At 38.5% G+C, this 27,672-nt stretch overlaps 1 protein-coding gene across 8 annotated transcripts in view; it reads right to left on the bottom strand.

The window, feature by feature from the left end:
* Window positions 1–424: 424 nt before the first annotated feature.
* WNT8B (Wnt family member 8B) overlaps window positions 425–27,672 on the bottom strand; it is a 51,984-nt gene continuing 24,736 nt past the window's right edge. For 3 of the 8 annotated variants that reach the window (XM_083364640.1, XM_083364641.1, XM_083364642.1), the window contains exons 2-7: window positions 16,430–16,463; window positions 15,259–15,397; window positions 13,059–13,184; window positions 11,572–11,714; window positions 613–7,520; window positions 425–526 (exon numbers count right to left, since the gene is read on the bottom strand). In XM_083364640.1, coding sequence (XP_083220766.1) covers window positions 6,960–7,520; window positions 11,572–11,714; window positions 13,059–13,184; window positions 15,259–15,397; window positions 16,430–16,463 — 1,003 coding nt within the window. In that variant the 3' untranslated portion in view covers window positions 425–526; window positions 613–6,959. Of the gene's footprint in view, window positions 527–612; window positions 7,521–11,571; window positions 11,715–13,058; window positions 13,185–15,258; window positions 15,398–16,429; window positions 16,464–25,299; window positions 27,251–27,672 lie in introns of those variants that run through there. The other 5 variants (XM_083364637.1, XM_083364639.1, XM_083364643.1 and 2 more) reach the window with 5 other exon arrangements.

Raw genomic sequence — 27,672 nt, 5'->3', positions numbered from 1 at the left:
CAGCCATCATTAAAGTGATATGAAGCCTGTCCTTTTAGCACAACATTGCTTGGATGACTGTAGAACAGGGGTGTCAAACTGCCGGATGTATCATAGCAAAACCGCACCCATCCCATTGTTGGCAATGGAAAAAAAGCCACGATACACTACAACACGTCACATGACGTTGCAAGTTTGACACCCCTGCTGTAGAAGATGTTCTGTACAATTTTCTAATGCAGAAATGTAGCAGAAAGTTGAGGAAAAAGACATGAGTCCAAAATGATTGTGGTCAAATGAGTATCTTGAAATTCAAATTTCCTTCCTGTAGTAAAATATATCAACCAGTGGGATGACTTCTCTCACAAAGTGATCTGTTCCCTTTCAATGACTAGAATGTTTCCTGGGGTTCCTTCCATCTCTATGAATCATGATTTGTCATTTGGTTTTATTTAATAACAAGTACATTTTCTGCTTCTTTATGGCAATTCTATGCCAGTAAGATATGATTTTAATATAATTATGGTAGAGTTTTGGGTTAAAGCTACTGCTAAGCTTGTAAGCCGCCCTGAGTCTTCAGAGAAGGGCGGGATATAAATGGAATTAAAATAAATAAAAATAAATAAATAAAACTGATGCAAAGATAAAAAAGGATGCACAATAGAGGAAGCAAAGTCAAATGTCTTAAGACAACAGTCAACAATCATAGCTTTAAAGAATGAACATGGTTATACAATTCATCAACCTGATTTACAAAAAAAAAATGGAGGAATCAAATATAAATTCAAATACAGTAATCCAAGAAGAAATGGGTGAACAAATCAAGTACTTCAAAGAATTTCCCAAGATAAAATCAGGGAGATATCTAAATCAACTCAGGTTCATTTCTTCCAATAAATATAAATTCAAACAATACCTGGAATATACTGAAAATATAGGAGATGGACAAAAATATTTTAAGGTAACAGGTTGGAAGTATCTGAGACTTAGGTTCTGAGACTGATGTTCGAATATAATATTTTCAAGGTGCGCAGATACATTTCCTAGACTGCAAAACTAACAACTGCAATAACATTTATAAAAGACAGGAAAAACTCTACAAAGTTCAGAAATTCACCATTTTAAATGCAACCATTGGCTTTTCCTAGGATACAGATTTTGAAAATTTTAACCGTAAACTGAAAAATATTTGTAATAGCCTCTGTGCATACCACAGAAATTGAAGTTCCAGTTCTTAGGCTCTATTTGCTTTTTTTTTTAATGTTGCATTGTTTGGAGAAGAAATCTTCCAGATTGCCTGCTGCTTGAAGATTCAACCTCTTAATCACACTCTGCCTTTATTCAAAGACAAATACACAACGGAAAATATGTCGGTATTGCTTTCACTAGATTCTTGGGCAGCCATTTTTAATGAGGAGCAGATGACAATATCTATCACATTCTTTTTTCTGTTTTTTTCTTTTTGTGCTAAATTTCCTTTATTAAACTTACAGAAGAAAAGAAGAGTACAAATATCAGTAACAATACATTAAAACTGCTACAAAATAGCATCCACTAATATCATGAATTGAGAGGTAGAAAGGATATAATATACTAGAAAGAGGGGAGAAAAAGGCAGCTTACAAATATGTAACATTAACCCAAGAAAAATCCAGACCAATGTGCTTGGATATACTGTGTCAAAAACAACAACAACAACAATCAGTTCAAATTGTCAAAGAACATCTCGCAATGATCTGGTTTTGTAAATCAGGTTGGGTGTACACAGGCCAAGGTGACAGCTGTGAGGATATAGTCATATCTATTTTTGTGTCTGTCACACGTGCAAACACACATTAAAAAAACAAGAATTTGATTGGGCTGTCACTGTTGCCATCTCTGACTTATTTTACCACATCCTGGGAGTACCCATGAAATCAGGGAGATGTATCCTTCCAATGTTGTATAATAACTTCATAGTTACTCTGTCTGCATGAAGTATGTCTGACACTTGATACATACCACTAGTTAAATGATCTTGAAACCAAGCAAAACAGAGTAACAATGCCCCCTGCTCAGGTACCATAAGAAATGGGGTTCTTACTTTTAATTTACTTATCCAGGAATATACTGGCAGCCTATACCACCATAAACGCTGACCTTTGGCTGAATTTCAGGACATTTTTATGACTATCAAACCTTGGCAAGCCACATAGAAATAAACATGGAGATTTATCTTGTGACATTATTCATTTCTCTGTGTAGAAGGGGAGGTCTCCCCGGAATTCTGCCCCCTTTCTCTCTTAAGAAAACAAATATGAAGCACAAAGTAGGATGAATTTATTGGCCACCTGTGCCTCCCCCCCCCTCAAGGAGAATGTGGAGGCAAGGCTGGACTATAGTGAAGTTTCTAGCCTGAATTAGTCCCATGGACCAATACTTCCAATTCTTCATCCTTCCTGATCTATTCTAAGAATGACTTCCCTTTCTACAAGCCCTGGCCTTTGTGGCTATAGCAGGACCATTCAGACAAAATAGTCTTGACTATAGTGTGTTCAGGAGAGCTATGAGTTTTGCAGAAGTAAGAAAAATAAGAAGGTGCAATCAGAAGAGGACCTGAAGATGCTTTCTTTGGACATGGAATGCTGACCAGTTTTAAAAGAGAAAATGAAAAATCATTATTCCCAGAAGATCAAGAGAGGACTTCTTCAACCATATTTTATTTCTCGTTAAAGTTTCTTCCAGTGAATTTTAAGATTAAAAAAGGATTTGAACTTGGTTTATTTCAGGCATGTTCTACACTTTACCATCTACTCTATCTTTTTAAGGGCTATGGAAATAATATAATGAATCTTTCATCTCAGGCTCAAAATTGGAACTGTACTATACAAACTACTTGCAGATATATTTGTTGTGTTCTAGTTTAGCAGTCTTCAGAAGCTCCCCATTTCCCTCAATCAGAGCATAACCTCTGTTGTTCTTCAATACTCAAGAGTGTGCCTGGCTGAGGAATTCTGGGAGTTGAAGTCCACAAGTCATAAAAGGGCCAAGTTTGAAGACCCCTGCTCAAGAGCCTTTCCCTTAAAACAGCCTTTCCTGCCTTCTATCCTTGAGATGGGCTGAAGAGAAGAGTCAATGGGCCATCAAGTAAAGCCTTTCTACTGCTCCTTATTTTCAGCCATTCAACAAGCATATCAGAGAGAGGGGAGACAAAGGTGATTTCCTCTCCTTTGCTGACAAAGCAGATGGATTTGACAATCCCTCAACTGTCACTCAAATAGTCCTCAGGCCAAGGTTGTATAGATAGAGGACCCAAGACTGGTCAAGTTATGTTGTGCTTGAGACAGAAATCTCTCTTCCTTTCTGGCATGACACAGCCATTGGCAACTTATTTGGCTCCTCTTGATTCAGTTTTGCAGTCTCAATTCCTCAGTCTCCCAACTCCTCATTTTCTTTCCCTGCCACCCTTTTTAAACAGACTTGAATGAGGAATACAGAAGTACAGGCATCTGCAGCATATACGTACGTAAGATAAAGAACAAATCCTAATATATTCCTTTTATGTTCCTCTGTGCTCCTCCCACTGGAGGCCTTTCATGCTTCAGAGGTGGAAGGCTGAACATGGCAAATTTATCAGGCACCTTAATGTTTAGAAAAGAAGCAATACTTAACTTTCAATTTATTTACTGGTTAAGTCTTAAGCTCTTTATTAGAACAGGATTAAAAACTGCTGTGCCTAATTTTCTTGGGAAAATTAACAAGAAAAATTGAAAAAGATAGTGCTCTAGATATTCACTGTCTGAACCTACAGAAAATTCCCAATGTATCACCACAAATTTGGATAACTGATACACAGTACAGGTGGAGTGTAAAGATCTTTCATCAACGGTTATAGTTATTTTATGAGTCCAACAAAGAAAATACAACTCACAAGAGCAAATAATAATGTATTTCCCTACAATTAACTGTGCAATAAAACTTCAAAGTGCTTAGTTTTTCATATCTTAATTTTCTGTGCCATGGAAGGGGGAGGATTCTGGAAGGGATTAAGAAAGAAGTTTTCATGGTGAGTATTTCATTCTGAAACAATGGGATTGGACATAGAATATCAATCTAGATGTCCAGTTTTCCAATAAAAGTTCTGATGTAAAATCGGGGTTCAACATAGAGAGTAAGACCCCATGCTGCTTGCAAGCCAGTGTAGATGCCAGTAATGTTCCAACACATCACTTAAATGAAATAGGTACCTACATGGTTCAACTCAAATATGGCCAGTGATAATTCACATCTTTTAAATCAACAACACACTATTGTTTACAATACTTGCTCTCAGATGCATGACTGCAAAGTGTATTCTTAATATATGTATTTACAGCGTAATGCTAGGAATATTGTTCCTATGAAGAAGGCAAGAATTAGCTGAGAATTCTCAGAAAAATCCAAGCAAATCACTAGCTCATGTTCAAGGTATCCTGAAGAAGCATGAGAGAGTGAGTCATGGGATCTCTAAATCAGAATATTTGAGACAGCAGCTGATTAAGAAGGTCAAATGCCACCTTGACATTTTCCAGCTAGAATCTCTAAAACCCTTATTTACACTGCACTGCACTGTTGATGATCAAAGAGAAGCCCCCCAAAGCCTAGAATCTCTGCCAGGAAGGAAGAATTTTTTCAAGTAAAATTCTTTGAATTCTTATCATAGGAATATACACCAAATATTAGCTAAAAATTGAAAATTGCATCATTTTGCCATTTATTTGGGTGGAATTCTGTTCAGCCAATCTCCCCTCTATTAATTTGTCTGTTTGGCAAATGTCCTGTTAGTTTTTCCTCATTCTGTTCTTTCCTCATTTTCCAGTGACCTGAAACAAAAGCACTTTAAGTGAAACTTCTGGTAGTCCTAACACAGTCTCGTAATGTAGTAGTATCTTCCTCCTACTGTGACATTGTCTGGGGCAGCCCTCGTCACACGAGTTTGTTGTGTCTTTTTGCAAGTGGATCAGAATCAATAATCTGCATCTGCTAATAATTAGCAACATGGGGGGCATCATTGCCCTGCAAGTTGATGAATGTATTTTCATATTCCAAGCTCAGCCTCTTTCATACAGGTGTAGAAAAGGGGCAGGGTTTCGATCATGCTGCTGCAGCTGCCTTCTTGCAGATGTTAACCCCACCCATCCTCCACCACAGATGCTACTGGTTGTAATCAAAAGTCAGAGGATCAAATGTAGTTACTGTTTCTGTGAAAGCAACTTCTATCTTTCACTGACAGATGATACTTTCACACAATCTGGTTCTTGAGTACTGAGCTGACACAAAATTTGAAAGATAAAGTGATCATATGGGCTGGATTCATTGAAGCTAACCCATGAAACAATTTCAAGATGATTCTGGCCAATTTAGCAGCTATGTGAATCATCTGCTATATCTTTATTAAATCTGCTAAAGTATGTTATGTGAACTCAACCAAATGGAATCTGAGTATAGTTTTTGCTCCTCTCATAAATATTCTCTGTAAAGAGAAGGGAGGGAGAGAGGTTCAAAGACCTGGGAGGATTACAAATAGAAGACATGGTTGTCTGTCTTCTTAAGTTCAGTAACTACTGGAACTATCAGATGAGCAACAAATGTGTAACAAATTTCAACCCATCGCATGGAAAGGTTCTGAATAGGTTTTGTCTGAAATTAGGACACAGTATGTCCCATCACAAATATTCTTTCTTCTAAAAATATGGCAAATTTTCCTTAAAATTATATTCCATTTTGATAGCCTTTTCCTTTTCTTTTCCTCCTAACATAGGCTAGCGTATTATTTATAAATAGGATAATTTCATAATTCGGCAACACTTTCTCTTCTAAGGTGCCTCTTACCCCAGTCAGGTATCCCAAATATAAAAAAATATTTAATTCACTCTAAAGCTCTAATTTGCTCACTCAATAATAAGGGTAAGATGCCAAAACAAAGCTCTATGCAAGAAGGGAAACTATTTTAAAGTATCAGATTTGGATTTCCAAATCTGAGAATATTTCTGACTGTAAGCATGACATGACATTCCAGTCTGGTAGGAAGCATCAAAACAGACTGTCCTTGAGAGGTTAAACAAGTATACATGGCTGGATTCCCTTTCTGTAAACAATGGTTGTAGTTGGGAGTAACTACTTTGTATGTTGGCCTTTTCAAACTTGGTCAACAAATCTGCAACAGATGGAAATTTGATATTTTAGTTAACACAGAAAGCGTTTGAAAATATATTACTCTAGGGTTTTTTTATTCTTTTCAGTCATTGTCCAATTGTTGGAGACTTTCATGGCAAGAGTTTTCAGTAGTAGTTTGCTCCTTCCTAGGGTTAAGAGAAAAAAAATTCACCTGAGATCATCCAACTGTTGACTCAGACAAGACTAGAACTCATGGCCTCCTGGTTTCTAGCATGATGTCTTCACCACTATACCAAATTGGCTCTCTAGTTTACCCAGCTGTCAACAGAACAGCTCAAGAACCCCTGCCAATAATTCAAAATACCCTACTTTCATTCTTCGATATGGTGATTTAAAAAAAATTGAGCTGATTCAGACAGTTTTCAGGAGTGTATTTTCAGACAAGGTGGGTTGGTTGTTTTTATTTTTGTTCAGGCAGTTGGCATATTTTGATCAGGGAATGGCAAATGCATGTGGACTTCATTTGATACTTGCCTTCAAGCTGCAAAAGAGTCTGCAAGGAGATGAATATCTAAATCCTCTCCCAACAGACTCAGAGGCAAAATCCTTTCAGCTTCTCACTTTGGCTTTGAAGCCAAACTCATTCCATAACAGTCTATCACCTTGGGGCTACGTTCATCTTTTCTGGAACATCTGCAAACTTCTTCCAGTGGGTTCTCCAAAGTGGGGTTAAAGACTAGATAGGCGAAGGCTTCCTTTTCATAGATAGATCTAAATATGGAAAACAAAGTAGAAGGGAATAAAATATGAGATGTTGTGAAAGAGCAAAGGATGCTGAGTTGGCACTAAGGCTGCTTCCTCCTGAGCTTCCGTGGGGGCACATTGCCCCCATGCTGCTCTCCCTTCTCCTTGCGTACACAGTGATACTTGGTGACACGTTTGCGGCACTGCTCACAACGAACTGCACAACACCAGTGGAATTTGCAGTTGCAGCTCGACACCATTTCTGCTCGCTGTTCCTCCACAGCCAACCCACAGTCTCCACATAGGCGCTGGCAGCTCCGTTTCTCCCACTTACTCAGGGCCTTGCCTCTCTTCAGACACTCCCGGCCTTCCGTGCCCAAGAGGCCCAAAGTCTTGTTCTCCAAGCAGTAGTCAGGAGAGTCTTCCAAGTGGACAAGCTCCTTTTTGGAGATTGAGCTGAAGGTTTCCACTATGGCGCCTCGACTTGCAGCACTGTTGGCAACCCCTTTCAGTATGTCTACTTTCAATCCTTTGTGGTATTTCTCCTTCAGGTATGTCCCCACTTCTCGAAACTCAGGGAGTTGCAGCCAGCAGGTCTGGGTGGTGCAGCTGCCTGAAACCCCATGGCACTTGCAAGTTCTCTTCATAGTCCCTTTCACTGCCTAGAGATAAGGCAACAACAGAGTAGAGGTCAAGCAACAAAACTAAGGAACAAGAATGTCTTATTTCAGTTCAACATAGAAAATTAATTAAGATTTTGCCTAAAATCTGTTTTAACATTTGGCTACAAGAAAATGCTTTGGCTTTCCTTCGAGAAAGATATTTCAGGATTTTGTACAATGTTACCAGAAAATTTCTTTCTTTCTCCAGATTAAAATAATGTGCCAACGCTGTGACAATAGATGTTCCCACTCTGACAACTGAGGGAAATTGCTGCCATTTTTCTCTGCTTTCAGCTTGCTTTTTCTTCTGTTTAGGAATTAGATGCAGAAGGGGGGACGGGATGAATACTTGAGCTCATAATAATATTGCAGCTGTGTGGGAACTCAAGGACACAAACTTTACCAAACTCTGGGAAGTCGGGGAGGGGGGAGGGGGAAGGGAGGGAGGTGTTGGGGAGGGTTGGGGAGAGGGGAGGGGTTTTGTTTTGTTAAAAATGTATTGTAAAACTTTTCAATAAAAAAACAAAAAAAAACACAAAAAAAGGACACAAACTGATAACGTTTTGGCAGGCTGAGGAACTGGACAGGGAGCCCCCCTTCAGGCTAATTAGAGAATGTGATTTATGAGAGTGGGATTTGCAAGTTGCTACTTTGTATCTGGGGGAAGGGAATTTAGTTTTGGGTTCAACTATGTGGTGCCGATACTTTGTTTCCTGAATAAACTGTTTCTTTAAGGAAGAATTTTGCCTTGAAGTTCTTTTGATGGGTTTCATCTGTTAAACTGCCGGCCCGCGGGCCAGACGCATCACGTGGAAACCATGCCCACCCCATTGCCAGCAATGGCAAAACTGTCCTGATACGTTGGACGATGTCACATGACATCATGAGTTTGACATATCTGATCTATCAGAAACATGACATTATGAAGGACTGAATGCAGTGATTAGTTTTGAAAGCTATTATTTGGATTCACCAAGTATTTATTCCTTCCTATCATGTTAACTCCAGAAAAAAATCAGTTTGATGGTAGGAAGTGATAGTTATGCTCGTTATTGCAAACGGTATTTTACTATATGCATAAAAATACTGTAATAATGATAAATTGCTCAGACTCTTTGGTTTTCCCCTGTTTTGTAGCTGATTGATGGTATACAGTTTGAAAACTGCATGATGAATGGAGCATAAATCATGGCAGAAAAATGGGGACCAGGCTCATACTGAGTTTGCCTGGCCCTACTGTAAATAACAAATAAAAGCTTGAGCTCTAGAAGTGGTCCATTAGCCACATCAAATAGTTTGTTTCTCAAGTCTTCTTCCCTTCTGAATGGAGCTTCAGTCCTTCCATGCTACAGGCTCCCAGATCATCTACAAGCTATGTTACTAGGAAGTAGGTTTTGTTGGACAATTCTATGTTTCATTTTATTTCTTTAAAATAGTCATTTTCTGAATGTCTATTTTATATTCTCTATATTGAAGCCCTTTTCTTGCACATTTGAAGATATTTCAATCATTAATAGTTGAGCACCTGAACATACCAGTGAGAGTGTTGGTGCTGAGTGGAGTAGTGAGAAACAAGAGGTCAAGGGGGGACCAAGCACTGTTTCACATGGAAAAAGCACCTGCCACTTCTTTCTCCTGCATGCTTCCCAAAGCTAACACTGGTTAGCCGGGCAACAGCTCATCCCAGGTACCAGGTAAAGGGCTCTGAGAATGGCATAGTGTGGACAAGGATGACACCACATCACATCATCACTTATAGGATCCCTGAGATCAATGCATGCAAGGGGGCAAGCTGCTCTGAAGAACACTGTGCATTGTAAACAAAATAATATAAGAGGGTCAAGCTGCAGGTTGGAAGGAAGAACCATTTCATGATAATGACAGGATAAGCCCTGTGTCAAAGAAAGAGAGAAAAGTAGACCACAACCTGCTGCTTAGTAAGCTAGAAAAAGGTGGGATAGACAACATCACCATCAGATGGATTTGTAGCTGGCTGACAAACTGTACTCATCAAGTAGTCCACATGGAAAGAAGTAAGCAGTGGGGCACCACAAGGCTCTGTCTTAGGCCCAGTACTCTTCAACATCTTCATCAATGACTTAGATGAGGGAATAGAAGGGGAACTCATCAAATTTGCAGATTACACTAAACTGGCAGGAATAGCCAACACCCAGAAGACAAGCTCAGAATCCAAAAAGATCTTGACAGACTTGAATAATAGTCCCTATCCAACAAAATCAATTTGAATGTGAAGAAAAGCAAAGTTTTACATTTAGGCAGAAAAAATCAAAGGTATAAGTACAGGTTAGACGAGAGCTGGCTCAAAAACAGTAACTGTGAGAGGGACCTTGGAGCCCTAGTGGATGATCTTTTGAATATGAGCCAGCAATGTGCAGCAGCAGCCAAAAAAGCTAATACAATCCTGGGTTGTATAAACAGAGGCATAGAATCAAAATCACATGAAGTATTTAGTACCGCTTTATAAATCTCTAGTAAGACCACACCTGGAATACTGCAACCAATTTTGGTCACCATACTACAAAAAAGATATTGAGACTTTGGAAAAAGTTCAGAGAAGAGCAACTAAAATTATCAAAGGCCTGAAGACTAAAACATGAAGAACGTCTGCAGGACTTGGGTTTGGCTAGTCTAAAGAAAAGAGGAAACAGGGGTGACATAATAGCAGTATTCTAGTATTTGAGGGGCTGCCACAAAGAAGAGAGTGTTAAACTATTCTCCAAAGCATCAGAGGGCAGGAAAGAAACAAAGGTTGGAAACTGACCAAAGAGAGAAGAAACCTGGAATTAAGGAGAAAGTTCCTAACAATTAACCAGTGGAACAGCTTGCCTTCAGAAATTGTGGGCACTCTATCACTGGAGGTTTTTAAGAAGAGACTGGACAGTCACTTGTCTGAAATGGTATAGGTTCTCCTGGACTAGAAGACCTCCAAGGTCCCTTCAGCTCTATTCTATTCTAAGTAGGAAGTTGTAGGGAAGAGAAAGAGAAATGAGTCCTCTCGTACAATATATTTGAGAAATCTGGTTCAAGCTCCAAGCATTGCAATAATTCAGACATTGACTTTTCTGCTGTGTGACCCCAAACTTCATAAGAAAAAGTTTTCTCACTCTTGCATTAGGATGAGTAACTCCCCTTTCATGACTGTCAGAGCTAGAAATCATACTTCAATCAGCGTAATTAAAGAGCCAAGAGCCAGCTTGCCCAAATCTACAACCTAACATTATTGACAGGTATATTATCAGCTTTACAAAGTAGACCAGACAGGAAACATGAACAGATAAGCTAAAATTATTTTATTGTAAAACTATGTTTAGAGGGACGCGGTGGCTCAGTGGGTTAGGACTCTGAGCTTGTCAATCAGAAGGTCAGCAGTTTGGCGGGTCGAATCCCGAGTGCCGTGTAGCAGAGTGAGTGCCTGTTACTCGTCCCAGCTTCTGCCAACCTAGCAGTTTGAAAGCACGTAAAAATGCAAGTAGAAAAATAGGAACCACTACGGTGGGAAGGTAACAGTGTTCCGTGTGCCTTTGGCGTCCAGTCATGCCGGCCACATGACCACGGAGATGTCCTCGGACAAGCGCTGGCTCTTCGGCTTTGAAACGGAGATGAGCACCGGCCCCTAGAGTCGGAAACGACTAGCACGCATGTGCGGGGGAACCTTTACCTTTTACCTAAAACTATATTAACAGAATCTTGCAAGTTTGAAAGTACAATTCTGCTATTGTTATCTTTATAGAACGATAACTTAGGGGAGGGTCTGTTCTGAGCTCCTTGTTTCCCTACTCTGCAGCTGCAGGCTGTGCTCTCTCTTACAGTACTTGATTGTTCAGATCATTCCCACATACAGGAGCACCTCCACCTTTTTTAGCTTTTTCTTCAATTCTAGTAACTGAAATTCCCCGATAACACAGAACTGATGGTTATTTCAGCTGCCAAATGCTTCATTAAAAATTTACCCATAGCAGACTTCTGAAGACTCTGACTCTCCCTTGCTTTTTCTGACTTTTCTCCTTGCAGTATATGGGAATGAGATTACCTTTCGGCCAGCTTCATTGTTATGCAGATTCATTGCTGCTCTGGCATCCTGCCCTGTTTCAAGGGCATCCACAAACTGCTTGGAAATGGCTTCCCCAAAGCCCACATTGTCACTGCAGCCTCCCCACAGCCATCCTTGGCCTCCTGCAGAGACAAATGTGTCACCCGACTGTTAGATGGGATACATCAGTGGGTGTGGTAAGAACAGCATCAGATCTGGCTGAAGCCCAGAGTTCAAGGCAAGGGATTCAGAATACATGTTCATTCTTCTGGACCCAAATCCCCTACATTCCAAGTTTTGGCTTATCCTGAATCGCTGTTCTGCTAAGAGTACCAAGTCACATGTAAGAAAAACAGGCTATGTCTTCATCCTCCATTTACACAAAATGTCACAGTAGGGAGGGGAATTGTCCTGGAAAAGAGGCCTCCCCTTTTTCCCCCAAAGTGTGAGATATTATTTTTAGTTATTTAGTTAGTTCAGCATTCCAGTTTGCTTCCTTTTTCTTCTTACTTAGATGTCTGATCTAAACAACTAAAAAAATGCAATGCAATGCTGAAATTATGCTTTCTTGATACAGAAGATTTTAATTTTAAGGGATGAATCCATGAAACAGTTCTACTAACTTATTTTAGCCAGCAAAGAATCTTATTGTAACCAGACTAACAATAATATTCCAGAGATTGTAAAAATTTCCATGGAATCATCAGGTCTTTAATTCCTGCACCTTTTTGAAACTATTTCTTTTTATTTTTCTTCTCATCAAGGAGAAGCACTATTAACAGTGTGTCCTTTTACCTTTTCCTTTCTCACTGTCTACCAAATCTCGAATTTGACTATTTATACCTCCTTGCTCATTTTTCATTTCCCAATGTCTGAAATTTTACCTGAGAAATTTAAGTCTGCATGAAAACTAAGAAAGGTAGCTCCGAAACCTTCACACTACTTTCAGTGAAATTTGGCCCATTTGTTCTCTTCCTCCTCCTCTGCATATTTCAACTCATTTTGTGAGAAAATAAAAGGATGCTGCCCTTTATGCTTTTTCCATGCCAATCAATAGGAAAATCAGTTTTAAGAACATCTCTTGATCTGAGCAACCATCTGATAACTTTATTGCCCTACATTGGGAAATACCTTGTGTAATCAAGCTGATAGATAGCAGAAGAAAGCTTCAACTTTAGTGCATAAAAAAAGAATTATGATTACTGGGCATTAGCCCAGAAAGGGGAGGGGGGATACTTGGATAAGATACCTGCATAGCTATATAAATATCACCTGCTTTCTGATTCCTGATCTCAGAAAAGCTATAAATAGAACTATGCAAATAGGAGACATTTTGCCTGCACATATTCTTTTAAAGGCTTTTGAGTGTGTTTAAAATACATCACTGTTCTCTTTCTCTATTTTTAGAATGAAGTTTAGTATAGCAAGAGGCCAGTGGAGAAAGGCCCTTCATAGAGGGGGAATGTGCTATTGAGGTTACTTCTTACCAAACTGTCCATTGCGAGAATCATCACATCCACAATTGTCAAAGTCCCCAAGGCTGCAATTTCGTGTCAATGTGTACATGACCCCAGCTGAGCTGATTGCATGGACAAAAGCTGTTTCTCGGTTAGCTGTGAAATAATTACACAACAACTTAGCCAAAGAAACTGCAGCTTAGGAGAAAACAGTAGAATGTATGAATGTTTTTAGCTTGGTAAATCTATAAGATGCTTTTGTTTTCAATTGAAAGTCCACTCCAGGATTCTTTTGACAGAGAGGAAAGTGATTTTCAGTGAAATATATTGTTAAATATATAAAACTGTAATTGGTTTTCCCAGTTTGTTAAAAGAAAAAGGAGATATCAGCAGCTTTAGGCCAGAAGACAACAGGTGAAAAAAGTGCTGGCCGGCTCCTTCCCCGACAAATGGCAGTAGCTTATGGAGAGCTGATAAGAGTGGGCAAGAAAGTTCTCAACAGGCCTTACCCTCTGGAGTAGTAGAACTATGCAGAACATAACCGATGCTTATTAGGTTCTGTAATTCTGTAATTATAGTGCTTCCTTCAGTCCAGTGCTTGTTCAGTCCAATTCCAACTTTTAATAGAATTGTTACAGAATAACAAAATTGGAAGGGTCCTTGGAGGTCTAGTCCAATCCCCTGCTCAAGTAGGAGATCTTATACCAGGGATCCCCAACCCCCAGTCTGTGGATGGCACCGGGCCACAGCATGCCAGCAACCAGTCCGTACAAACAAGCAAAGCCCCATCCGTAAGATGCAGGCAGCACACAAAACCATACATCCTCCAGTCCATGGAAAAACCTCTCTCCACGGAACCAATCCCTGGTGCCCAAAAGGTTGGGGACCTCTGCCTTATACCATTTCAGATAAATGGCTTTCCAATCTCTTCTTAAAAACCTCCAGTATTTACCCATGTAATAGGGCTGTAGTATTATTATTTATCCTTCTATTCTTTACTCCCCACCTAGTATTATGATGATGACTATAATTATTCTGTTGCTTTGCATATACACTGAGACACAGAGACAAATTCCTTGTGTCTAAGCACCTTTGACCAAATATTCAGTTCAATTCAAGTGATGGAGCACCCACAACTTCTGAAGGCAAGCCGTTGCACTTAATTGTCCTCACTGTCAGGAAAGTTCTCCTTATCTCTAGGTTGGTTCTCTCCTTGATTAGTTTCCATCCATTGCTTCTTGTCTGCCTTCATGTGCTTTGGAAAATAAATTGACACCCCCTCTTCTCTGTGGCAGCCTTTCAAATATTGGAACACTGCTATCATGTCATACCTAGTGTTTCTTTTCACTAGACTAGACAGACTCAATTCCTGAAACCGTTCTTCATGTTTTAGCCTCCAGCCCTTCTTGCTCTTTTCTGTACTCTTTCTAGAGCCTCATCTAGGTGAGCAAAACTGGATGCAGTATTCCAAGTGTGGTCTTACCAAGGCATTGTAAAGTGGTACTAACAGTTCATGTTATCTTGATTCTGTCTCTCTGTTTATATAGCCTAGGATTACATTGGCTTTTTTTTGGCAACTGCAGCACACTGTTGATTCATACTTCACTAGTTAAAAGAGATTTTAATACTGAGAAAGAATAAACATCTCTATCTGTATCATATAACAAATGACTATGTACGCTACTGTCCTCTTATCTGCTGAGTCTCCAAGCTCGACATGCTTCACTTACTTACATACAGTAAACTGTACTTGCCATTTTGAGGCCATGTCACCTGCTTGGGTAGGAGCTTTTGAAGTTCTTTGTAATCCCATTTTGATTTTTCTTTTATCCAGAATGGTTTGCTACAATCAGCAACCTCCATGTTTTCTCCTGTCCCCCAGACTGCTCATGAACACATTTGAAAAAACTAATCTCATTTCCTAAAGGATCTCACTCCAAGCTTTTCTCCAGTCTGAGGACTGTCCACTTATTTCTGCCTTAGTCTTCTTGTTTTTTAACTAGTAGACAAATTGGTTATGGCTATGGATGATAGCAATATCTTCTTGGGATAGGATTACCTGCAATTTAAAAGAAACACACACTTGCAGGACATTAGAATATCAGGCAACATCTTATTCCATAAGGAACTCTTATTTATCAGATTCCAGCTGAGAAATATAATATATATAGAAATACAATATAATTGGTACATAGCTAATGGAAGCAGTCCCCCCTATCATTTTTCTTACCACTGCGAAGGCCTCCATGGCTGGAGAGTTGCAAAGCTCTCTCAGGACAGTTCCAACGATCCCAAGCAAACTGGAACTTGCATTCCTCAATACCACTCTGTGCACCAGCTGCAACACTGCTGGAGTAGATGAGGTATGCCTGCAAGGGGAGGATGGTCAGAACAGACAAGGAGCTTTTAGGTAAATTGGTAAAATCATCAACATTCCTATTTTTCCAAAACAACTTCTAGGCAAAATGCAGGGAGTGTGACAAGGAGTTCCCATCTTCTCTAGAAGATTAACAGTAATGAATTTTAAAAAATAACAATTAACTGACCAAAATGTATTCAAAAGATGTCAATTTTTAACCAAATATCTCACTGAAGAGCCAGAATTTTACAATATTAACAGTACAGTATTGGCTCTGAAGAATTTCCCAGAAAAACATGCTGCTAGGAAGATGCAACGAAGGAAAAATCAGGAACCTGAGGCTTTATGAAGCTAGAGATCTAAACTGGGGTACAGATACCAATCAAAGCATACTAGAACTGATATGAAAGAAGTAGGCTGCCAAATAAAAAACATTGATAGTCCATAGTAATTCAGCCAGTAAACATTACATAGTGGAGACACTGGGCTTCCACCAGCAACCTACAATATCTAGTGATTTTGAACAAATCCCATGTACATTAATCAAAATAATTTACACTGAATTATCTGGAGCACTAATTATTGTGGCAAGGTGTATATTTTGTACGAACAGTTTTACTATAAAGAATTTGAGGTCTCCTGCTTGATCAGGGAGTTGGACTAGAAGACCTCCAAGGTTCCTTCCGACTCTGCTATTCTATTATTATTCTCTTAAATTAACGCCATTAGTAGCCAGATTCTGGGATGTGTATGACATGTGTCAGTTGAGAGTCTCAGTATTACTGTTTACAAGCCAATTTTCCTGCTGCCATTAAAGAGTTAATGGCACAGACCTGTCCACAATTTAATTAAATAATCACACAGGTTCTCTTCTTTAGAGCAAGAATTTAAAAAGTAGAAAAAGTTTTCTTGTGTTTGCAAGTCAAGTTTAGCTTGCAAATATCCAGACCTTTATCAAATCTGGGAAGGAGGAGAGAAAAAAAGGTCCAGATGATTTGTGCTTCTTGAAATTAGGAATGGAGATCAAAGGGAACGCACTTACCTTGGGACCAGTCATCAGGAAATTATTCACTGACCTGGAAAGGAGAAAAGGCTTCATCAATGGAGAGCAGCAAAGAGAATGTCTGGAATTCCACTGCACTGTCCCAGTTCATCCCCCTTTTTTACCCCGCTTGGCCGAGATCTCCCTCCCGCACCTCATCACACATGACAATTGCATCCCATTAGCTAAGGCTTGTAGGGACTAATCTCCCTGTCCTGGTCTACAGCCTGATCAAATTTTGAGAAATAAATCTCTGAGTTTTTAAAATTTCATTTTATTTTTTGAAAGCAGGTCTGGATTTGCAATAATTGAATTACTCTCTCTCAGCTGAATCCACCTCACAGGCTTGTTGTTTATGAGGAAAATTGGAGGTATGGTAATGCACAACACAGAAAAGTCACAGCTATTGAACTATTATTTGATTCAGTCTTTTTTAACAACAATAAAAAAGTGACCAGAAAATTAAGAAAAGCAGGATGAAAGGACCGATAGGCAAGTTGCGATTCGTAGACACATAGCTAAGGAACAATTCTTTACTTCAAATGTTTAAATCTCCAGGACCAAATAAATCACATGCATACAGAAAGAACAAGCTTGTACAATTGCATGAAGAATTTTTGTGCCTTCTAATAAAATTGTGTATTTCATTAAGTCCCAGAGCCCTTCCTGCAAAATTTGCAACCAGTCATTTGTCAGTCTATAAATTCTAACAAAATGACTAAAACAACATTACTATCACAAATGCCTATTATTATTATTATGTACTGGGACTATGTAGTAGAAATAAGATGCAACATAAAATATAGTCTGTTGTAAATATTAATAAATATCTGGAAAAGAAAACCACTCCATAGAATCAATTGATGTCACATAAAAAAAGCAACAACAACTTAACATTGCTAGCTCAGAAATCCTAGCTGGTATAGAAAAGTGTGGACCTACTTCAGGCTGTCCTTGTAGCAGACTAGCCTGGCCAGTGCTGTCCTTTGTATCTGTACAGAATACTCCGTGTGGCATAAGATGACCAAGACTGGTGACTCTTCCCCCTTGAACTCAAAAGTGCTTTGTGAAAGTCTTAATTAACAAAAGCTGGATGGGTAGAGGTCAATAATTACAAATTACATCAGTTGACAGCCACGATCCCTAGAGTGTAGCAGCTTTGAATTTAAGAGAAGTAAATGAATTTTATAGAAAACATCCTGATAATAAGAGTCATGCAACAGTGGGACTAGATCAGGGGGTCTTCAAACTTGGCCCTTTTATGACTTGTGGACTTCAACTCCCAGAATTCCTCAGCCAGTGTGTCTGGTTGAGGAATTCTGGGAATTGAAGTCCACAAGTCATAAAAGGGCCAAGTTTGAAGACCCCTGGACCAGTGGTGTGATTCAGCCGGTTCGCACCACTTCGGAAGAACCGGTAGCTAATTTTTTGTTGCCCAGGCCCAGAATAGACTTCCAGAAGCAGCATCCACACAGAGAACCGGTTGCTCACATGATTGAATCCCACCCTGCCGTGGACTAGATACCTATGGGGTGGGGGCTTCTTTTCCCCAAATGTTTGTGTGAAGAGGAGAGATATCAGAGACCTGTAATTTTGATTCTTGCATTTAGCTTGAATCAGTGTTTCTCAGTCTTAACTACTTTAAGATGGATGGACTTCAATTCCCAGAATTCTTCAGCCAGCATTGTTTGCCCTGTCAGGCAAACAAAAGGCATAGTTGACCTAAGAGTAGTAGAGTTAAATTATTACATGCTGAGGTCATGGAGAAACATAAATTATGCACTGATAATATGTCATGGTTCATTATCAAACCTCTATCACAATGTTTATTGATATAGCCCAATAACTTTTAATTGCAGAAAGTTCCATATATTTTCTGTATTTCCCAAAGTTTTAATTCTCCATGGAGAATTTTGTATGGAGAATTCCTTGATGTGTGAAATCTTTTAAAGATCTTGGAAAAATTGTTCCAGGAAAACATTCTATATTTATAAATGTAAATATTTTAAAATGTTGAACTCAGAGTAATACAGTATGTATATACAATAAATAGATGATCCTAACAGGCAAATAAAAAAATGTTACAAAGTACCACAAAAATGCAGAGAATTATCCTGGCATGGGAAGAATGAATGCTGGCTGGGGAAATTGGGAGTGGAAGTCCACACATCTTAAAGTTGCTGGGTTTGAGAAGCAGCAGTTTAGATCAGGGGTCTCCAAGCTTCAACTTTAGGACTTATGGACTTTAAGTCCCAGAATTCCCCAGCCAGCCATGATTTAGATGGTGCAAGAGGACAAATACTAATATATGGAGGGCTTGCTCAGGGAGTGAGTGTCCAGCAGCAATTACAGGTTGAAAATCATAAAAGGGGGGAGGGGGAGAATGCATGTAGCGCTTCCACTATAGCACTGCCTGTTTTGCTTTTCCTCCCCCCCCCAACTATTCTGCTGGTTTTTCATTGCTTCTACATCACCGTTGTGCCCACATGGAAAGTGGAGGGGTGGGGAATCTTCCTCTACCCAGTTCCTTTGCAGATCTACACTTGTTGCCTTAGGACAAGGGTCTTCAAACTTGGCCCTTTTATGACTTGTGGACTTCAACTCCCAGAATTCCTCAGCCAGCATGCTTCAATTCTGGGAGTTGAAGTCCACAAGTCATAAAAGGGCCAAGTTTGAAGACCCCTGCCTTAGGAGGTAGCATGAACACAGTGAAGCTGAGGAGAAGGAGAATTTTCTCTGGTTTACTTGGGTCATGGGGAGAAAGAAGAAGCAGAGTCCTGCTCTTTCCATCTGTGAGGGGGATTCCTGTACTCCTCTGTTGCAGAGGAGATTCTCAAGAACAGGTGGCAATTACCAAAAATAGGCATGGATTGTAAAGGGCAAGTTTTGCCAAGCTAATTTTATGTCATTTGAAAAAAAAACCTATGGGAATTATATATGTATTATATACTGTAATTGAAATATCCCACTACTTAAGTGGACACAAACTAGATCAAAAATTGTATCCCAAGAGTGCTATCAGTTCACTGAAGAAATATCACAATGACATTCCTACGTCCTTTACTGTTCAATATTTTCATTAGTGTTTTAAATGAAAAAGCTGGAAGCAATGCTTATGGAAGTGCAATTATAAAAAATTGGTGGCCCCATAACACCCTAGGAGATAGGTTTAAAATTAAATACAATCTTGATAGGTTGGGAAAAGAGGATTAAAGTAACAGAATGAAACTTGATAGAAGTCTTCACTTAAGGGAGGGATATAAAGAATGGGGTGGGTGAAAACCATACTTGCTATTAATATTTAAAAAAAATAAATGAAAAACTTTATTTTGGAATTGTAGTTGATTGAAAACTGAATATGAGCCAGCAAAAATATACAGCTACCAAAGAAGAAAATGCCAGTTTAGGGTTCATCAACAAAAAGGTAATTCCAAATTCATTCCACTCTTAAGTGTTTTTCCTACTTCTGGACATCATACTTTAAGAGGGATTCAGAGAAAATAGAGAAGGTTTGGGGAAGGATAATAAAGATGATCTGGGAGGCTAAAAACTAAGCCCTAGGGAGGAACACCTGGCCATATTTAGTTTGGAAAAAGGATTGGTGAATCTTCTTTAAATTACTGGAACATGTCCCATAGAAGGAGATCAGGACCTGCTGTCTTTTCCAAGCAGTCTCTGATTTAAAGTTTCCTTACTGTAAGAGCAATTCAACAGAGGAATCAATTATCCACAGAAGCAGTGGCCACCCCTTCCCTGGATGTGCTCAAGTGGGGGCTAGACAGCATTCTGTTTGAGGCACTTTAATTTAAATTCCTGCAGAGAATAGGGGGAGGAGGTGTTGGACTCCATGGCTTTCATGACTCCTTGCTATGCTAGGGTTTTATGATTAAATAATTAATCATTTACCTACATGCTAACATCCAATTTATTCCAGATTTTTTTTGCGGAGAGCGCATTTTGTTGGCAATACCAGATAACAATTCGAGGAAGCCACTCATTCTGGTTAAACACTTTTTAAGGAGCAACATTTAACCTTTTAAGCAATACTCCATCTGTGTACATTGTACATAAAATTTATTGTACACAGAGAAAATTACAAGTATCACAGCTGGAAATTGTATGGTTGAAGAACATATGCCAAGACTATTATATAAATTCCTATGATTATTATCCTATTTTTAAATGCTTCTCAGAATTTACTAATTTCATTTGACTATACCAGGTATTTCTGTTTTAAAAATAGGAAAAGTTTCATTCTTTCTCTCTCTGCCAAAAGGCTACAAATTTCATTGATTTTCTAATTTGCTAAAACACACATTTTTTAAAAAAAAATAGCACATTTGCCCACTGATTAATTTGATGAGATATAGTTTCATAGATGCATTAAGATTATGTTAGGAAAGCACTTGGAGAATTCATTTAAGGTCTACCTTTTTCATAAAGGTTTTTTTAATGATACATTTATTAAAGAGATACCATTTGCATTTTGTTGAAACTTTTCCTAGTTTGGTTTTGTTGAACGTATCTTTATATATATTGTGATATAACAATTGTAGTTATATTATACCTGTTGTATTATATCTTTCAACCACAAAGAAAAAAACTATAAAATAATGTTATAATGCTAAAAAGCCTTCAACTTTTGGCAGGCCATATTTCTGAAGAAAACCTATATGTTTCTGATTTCTTGCTGCTTACATTTCTTCAGAAATACAGGGAAGTGGCATTGTTATCCTATCAGCTAAGCTACAGGAATACAACTCTCTGCCTGTCTGAATAAATTTCAGTTTAGTAAAGTGTTGAAGGGTAGGTTTCAGTCATGAATTAACCTGAGCACTGACACAAGTTGAATCAAATTCTTTCATATCATTCATAATCTCAAGAATTTATTTGAGAAGCATTTATAAAGGTTAAGGAGGATGGGAGGGGGAAGATTGCAACCATCAACCAAACAAAATCAAATTAGTTAACCAATAAAATCTGCATTAACCAAATCAAATCTTTTTTAAAAAGGTCAATGATATTATTCTAACGAGGTAATTGAGATCACAAGCATGAGTGGATAGACACTGGGGTTACTCATGATCTTACTTTATATTTGTATAACATTTACCATTTGGCTGATATCCACATAATAAGGAAGGCATTAAATTAATTATTTTTTAAATTAAATTAAATTACATGGTAGCTCCTTTCTGGTGTGGCAATGTAGCTACAGTCCATGCAGTAAATCTCCAAATACTGTAGAGTCATTCCATTCTATTTGTTAAGGTAACAAAGATTGGAGAATTAACCTGTAATCTAGATGAGATTTATCAGGATGGATCCCAGTACTAATGAATGGGTGAAGTCAGACTGTATTGCTCTAATTAGTTGGGTTGCCCAACCTTCCCACACATAAACAGACAGACAGACAGACATACCCTGCCCCCTGACTACCACCACCAAATGTTAGGTTGTTTAAGTACTGCTATGAAACTTATTCTGGCATAAAAAGCCCATATCATATGTGATCAGAAAAAAGGAGCTATCGGCTATAGACAAGGCATACAGGACTGCATTTCTAAAACTCATCCTTTTAGTAGGATAGAGACTCAGACATCCAAGTATCACAAAATGGATATGTTCATCATTTTGGAGTGGCAGACTAAGTACATATTTCTTCACAGATTGCAACCCATTCCTGAAAAATCTGGCCACTATTCATTACCATTGTCCAACCAGGTTCAGTGCAAATCTCATCTTTCAATAAGCTTGGGTATTCTGGAAGATGTGGGGTGGTGGTAACTGCCTGGCTAATAGAATAAGGAAATACATCAAATATCAGCTGGAGATGTCATCTCCTTGCAATTTAAACTCCCTCATGAAGTGGAATTAAGCACAAGCTCAACCGACTTGGACCTCAGGAACAAAAAGCAGGCACAAATTTCTGTGCTGCAAATGCCAAAAATGCCAACGCAGTCCTTAGCTACATCAACAGAGGGAAACTATCAAGATCGTGTGGAGTAATAGTACAGCTTTATACTGCACTAGTAAGACCACACATGGAGTAGTGCTTCCAGTTTTGATCACCACAATACAAAAAAAGATACTGAGGTTCTAGAAAAACTGCAGAGAAGAGCAACAAAGGTCTGAAGACTAAATCGTATGATGAATGGTTGCAGGAACTAGATATATCTAGTCTAATGAAGAGAAAGACTAGGGGAGATATCAGTGGTGGGATTCAAATATGTGAACAACTGGTTTTCTCTATGGATGCCGCTTCCAGAAGTCCGTTCTGGGCCTGGGCAACAAAAAATTAGCTACCGGTTCTGCCGAAGTGGTGCAAACTGACTGAATCCCACCACTGGGTGTTATGATAATTTTCTCCCAGTATTTGAGGGGCTGTCACAGAAAAAAGGGGACTGATTTATTCTCCAAAGCACTTAGGGCAGGGCAAGAAATAATGGGTAAAATATTATTAAAGAGAGATCCAACCTATAATTAAGGAAAAATTTCGTAACAGTGAGAATTATTAATCAGTGGAATGGCTTGCCTCCAGAAATTGTGGGCGGTCCTGTACTGGAGATTTTCAAGAAGATGTTGGACAACCATTTGTCCAGAATTATATAGGGTCTCCTGCTCAAGCAGGGGATTGGACTAGAAGGCCTCCAAGATCCCTTGCAATCCTCTATCCTCTATGTTCTAAGTTCTAAGAATGGGGAAGAGTCCTGCATTTTTTTCTTCACTAGAAAAATATGACCAGTTCAAGTATACTTTGCGGTTTGCAGCAAAGATTGCAGCAGCAGAATTTCCCCAAATATTAGCATTCACCTTCTTATTGAGTTTCCAAAGCATAAGCTGCAGGTGTAAACACAGGGTGTTTATATATCCCACACATGGGGGATTTCTTTCAATACTATAGCTCAGTGGTACACAACAGGAGGCCCTGCCCAACAAATAGATGAGATCCAGAATGTTGGCCCTCTTTAGTATATAGTATATAGTTTGGGGAGTTAAGGAATAAATGGATGCCTTTAGCCTTATAAAGATTTAACATCCTCACTTCTCCCCATAAAAAACTCCTTTCCCTCCCTTCCAGAGTATAGCCCTCAACCTTTATTTATTCAGTTATTAAAATGTATACATAATCCTAATAAAAAACATGCCATTATTTAAACTCCAAATACACAATCTATAAAACGAATTCATAATAAATATAATAAAATCACACAAAAGCCAACGTGAGAGACAATGCTCCCAATATATTGCCTTCCCAATATGTAAGGCTTAAAGCAAGAACTGCATCTTAACTAAGTTCAGAAACATTAAAAGAGAGGGGTCTGCCTGGCTTTGATGGGACAAGCTGGAGCAGCCACGGAAATGGAGTATATTCACCCTTCTGGTCCTTTTGATCAAGTGGGGAAGGGTCTTCAGCTTGCCTTTTCAGCTCATGCGTGGCCAATAAGTAGCTTCTACATGGTGGAGTTGATCCTACAATGATGAAAGACCTGAGCCATGAAGAACTTTATAGGAATTACCAGCACCTTGAACTAGACCAGAAATCATCTAGCAGTCAATGCAGACCCCCTCCCCCAGCATGTGTCTTCTGGTAGGCAGATGCATTTTGCTCCAGCTTTAACTTCTATGTTTTCTTCAAGGACAACACTGTGTAGAGTAAATTACAGTGCTCCTTCTATGAGATAATAAAAGCAAAAGTCACTGTTACCAGGGTGGTCCTTAAGCTGATAAAGGTTGTGCATCTGTGTACGGCGGATCCTCCCGTACTTACATGAAATTCTCCTGACCTGTGGATTGATCTTAAAATGTATAGTTGCTGCTTATTTCTCTTGTTATAATTTCTGGAGTCTTATTAAAAATAAAAAGATTATTTTGCATGCTTTTATATTTATTATGTGGTGAAATCACTGTTAAATTAAGTTTTCAAAAATGTTTAGTATTTAACCATCACCAACTTGATGGCATATAATCAATCAATCAATCAAAATAGCTGACAGCTTGGCAATATAATCTGTAATGAATTGATCTCTCCCAATGGAAAGACAGTTAAACCTCAAAGGGATGGGTAGCAAACAATATCAAGTGATGGGAAGGGAGAATTAAGGACTTCTGTCAATGAACTTATCTTACTTATGGTAAGTGCAATGTTACATATTTATAAGAACTTACACATGTGAATAATTGCCCAATTAAAGGTAATACTGTATGTTGCTTGTAATTTTTTATTGTGATTCTTTATTTTTCAACATCCAGAAAAATGTTTCAATAAAAAATATTCAAATAAAATGCTTTTATTCTCTGTTAATAGTTTTAGTAACAAAGTTATGAAAAAAGATTTTAAAAATCAATTGAATTCACTTGGAATGATCCAGTTTATCTGGATCAGTCTTCTAAGAATGATAAGTGGAAAGTTATGAAAAACAAACCAGACATTTTGAGATTAAGAAATGCAATGAAATTGCAGAAACATATCTCTTATGATGCCTGATCTTCCCCCTACAATTCAATTAACTAACAAGCTGAAATTTCAATGAATTTTTACAACATCATTCACTAAAGTTTTTGTCCAAATTGGGTAATGTCATGCATGGAAAAGAAATTAAATAAACCTATAGCTTGGTGAATGCTACAGCTTGGAAACATTCCAGTATAGAAGTTATCCAGGTTAGTGGACGGTTCATCTTGAAAGTGAGAAGTCATGTTCCACAAGCCTTTCTAAGCAATTCTCTTGAGTTTCCCTGATTTATCAAAATATTGACCTCAGTAAAGGGCTCATGATGAATGGCATCAAAGAATAAAATCACTTAATTCTGCACAATTGTTCCTATCAGCCTGTCTATAGAGCAAAGCAAAAACCTCTGATTACTCACCAAGGGTGGCTGAGATGGAAGAGGGACACAAGGAACAAAATGCCTGGATAACAGCCAATCCAAAACATAATCTGTCTTCCAAAAACAAAACAAGAAAAAGAAAGTTTGTGAAAGCAAAACATAAAATTTGGAGTATTAAATGATTGGTAGAAGGAGAAACAAACTCAAAGAAATTTAAAATGAGATTCTAGCTTCTGCTCCTTGAGTATGGAGAAGTTAAAAGACCTAAACTATGCTGGAGGACAATCAGTCCTGAAGTGGAAGCAAAAGGGATTGGAGAAATGGAGCCACTGAAAGTTGTAAGAAGAGATTATCTTCTTAATTAAAGATTTCCCCCCCCCTTCTAAGTCTTTCAGCCAATCACAACTCAAGTGCCAAGAGAGAGACTGAACTGATCAAAAGAACACCCCAGGTCCCTCAAGACAAATGGGCCAACAAAGGGATGGGGGGGGGAGAGTCAAAAGAGAGAAAGAAAGAGAGAAAGAAAGTGTGAGGGGGGGAAGGAGAGAGAGAGTGAGAAAGAAAGAAAGAAAGAAAGAAAGAAAGAAAGAAAGAAAGAAAGAAAGAAAGAAAGAAAGAAAGAGAAAGAAAGAAAGAAAGAAAGAAAGAAAGAAAGAAAGAAAGAAAGAAAGAAAGAAAGAAAGAAAGAAAGAAAGAAAGAAAGAGAAAGAAGAAGGAAGGAAGGAAGGAAGGAAGGAAGGAAGAAAGGAAGAAAGAAAGAAAGAAAGAAAGAAAGAAAGAAAGAAAGAAAGAAAGAAAGAAAGAAAGAAAGAATCACCAATAGTCCCATGACTGCCAGCACCACTATCACTATCTGTACATGGTTGATGTACAGATCTGTCTTAGAGTGGTGGATAGAAAAAGAGCAGGCACCACAAGAAGTTTCACTATATGTAAGAGAATACTACATATCTACAGAAATGCACATGATCAAAGATAAAAGCCCTCCAGAATCTATATGGGTCAACATAAAAGGGAAAAACAATGACATTGCCCTAGAGGGATACTACAGGCCACCCAACCAATCAGAAGAAATATATGGATTTTTTGCCAACCAGTTAACAAATGTATATAAGAAGCATACCACAGTAGTAATGGGAGACTTCATCTACTCAGATATCATCTGGGAGACAAACTCTGCAGTGAGTGGGAGATCAAACAGACTCCTAACCAACCTAGCTGACATCTTTGTCATCCAAAAGCTAGAGGAGGGAACTAGAAGTAAAAATATACTGGACCTAATTCTTACTAATAGAGGAGAAGTGATAGAGGGAGTTGAAGTTGCCAGAACCTTGGGGGAAAGTGACCACATCATACTGGAATTCAATATAATGCAAACACAAGGAATAGAAAATAATTCAACCAATATCTTAAACTTCAGAAGAGCTGATTTTAACAAACTCAGAGAGAACCTAGGAAAGATTCCATGGATGAAAATCCTAAAGGGGAAAACAACCCAAGTAACAAGCAATAGAGAGAAAGCAGAGATGCTTAACTCATTCTTTTATCAGTCTTCACACAAAAAGAAATTATAGCACAACACATGAAAAAAATACTGCAAAAGCCAAACTAGAAACAAAAATTAAAATAAGCAAGAAAATGGTAAGAGAACACTTATCCAACCTTGACGAATATAAATCACTGGGACCCAAAAAATTACATCTCAGAGTTTTGAAGGAGCTGGCAGATGTTATCCAGAACTATTGCACCATATCTTTCAAAAATCCTGGAGCACCTGAGGATTGGAAAAGGGCTGATGTGGTTCCCATCTTCAACAAAGGGAAAAAACAGACCCAGGAAACTACAGACCAATCAGTCTAACATCAATACGTGGGATGATCCTGGAAAAGATAATAAAAAAACAGATCTGCAAACAACTAGAAGCAAACAAAGTTATAACTGGTAGCCAGCACGGTTTTGTTAAAAACAGAGCATGTCAAACCAATCTTATTTCATTATTTGATAAAGTAACTAAATTAGTAGACCACTGAAATGCTGTGGACATACAGTAGTATACTTAGGTTTCAGTAAGGCATTCGACAAAGTAGACCACAATCTGCTGCTTGGTGAGCTAGAAAAAGGTGGAAAAGAAAACATCATCCCCAGATGGATTTGTAGCTGGCTGACAAACCATACTCAACAAATAGTCCTCAGTGGTACTACATCCACATGGAGAGGAGTAAGCAGTGGGGTACAACAAGGCTCCGTCTTAGGCCCAGTACTCTTCAACATCTTCATCAATGACTTAGATGAGGGAATAGAAGGAGAATTCATCAAATCTGCAGATGACACTAAACTGGCAGGAATAGCCAACACCCCAGAAGACAAGCTCGGGATTCAAAAAGATCTTGATAAACTGGAACAATGGATCCT

Source organism: Vipera ursinii (genome assembly GCF_947247035.1).
Source record: "Vipera ursinii genome assembly, chromosome: 5".
Taxonomy (NCBI): domain Eukaryota; kingdom Metazoa; phylum Chordata; class Lepidosauria; order Squamata; family Viperidae; genus Vipera; species Vipera ursinii.
This window is presented reverse-complemented; position numbering and strand designations above follow the sequence as displayed.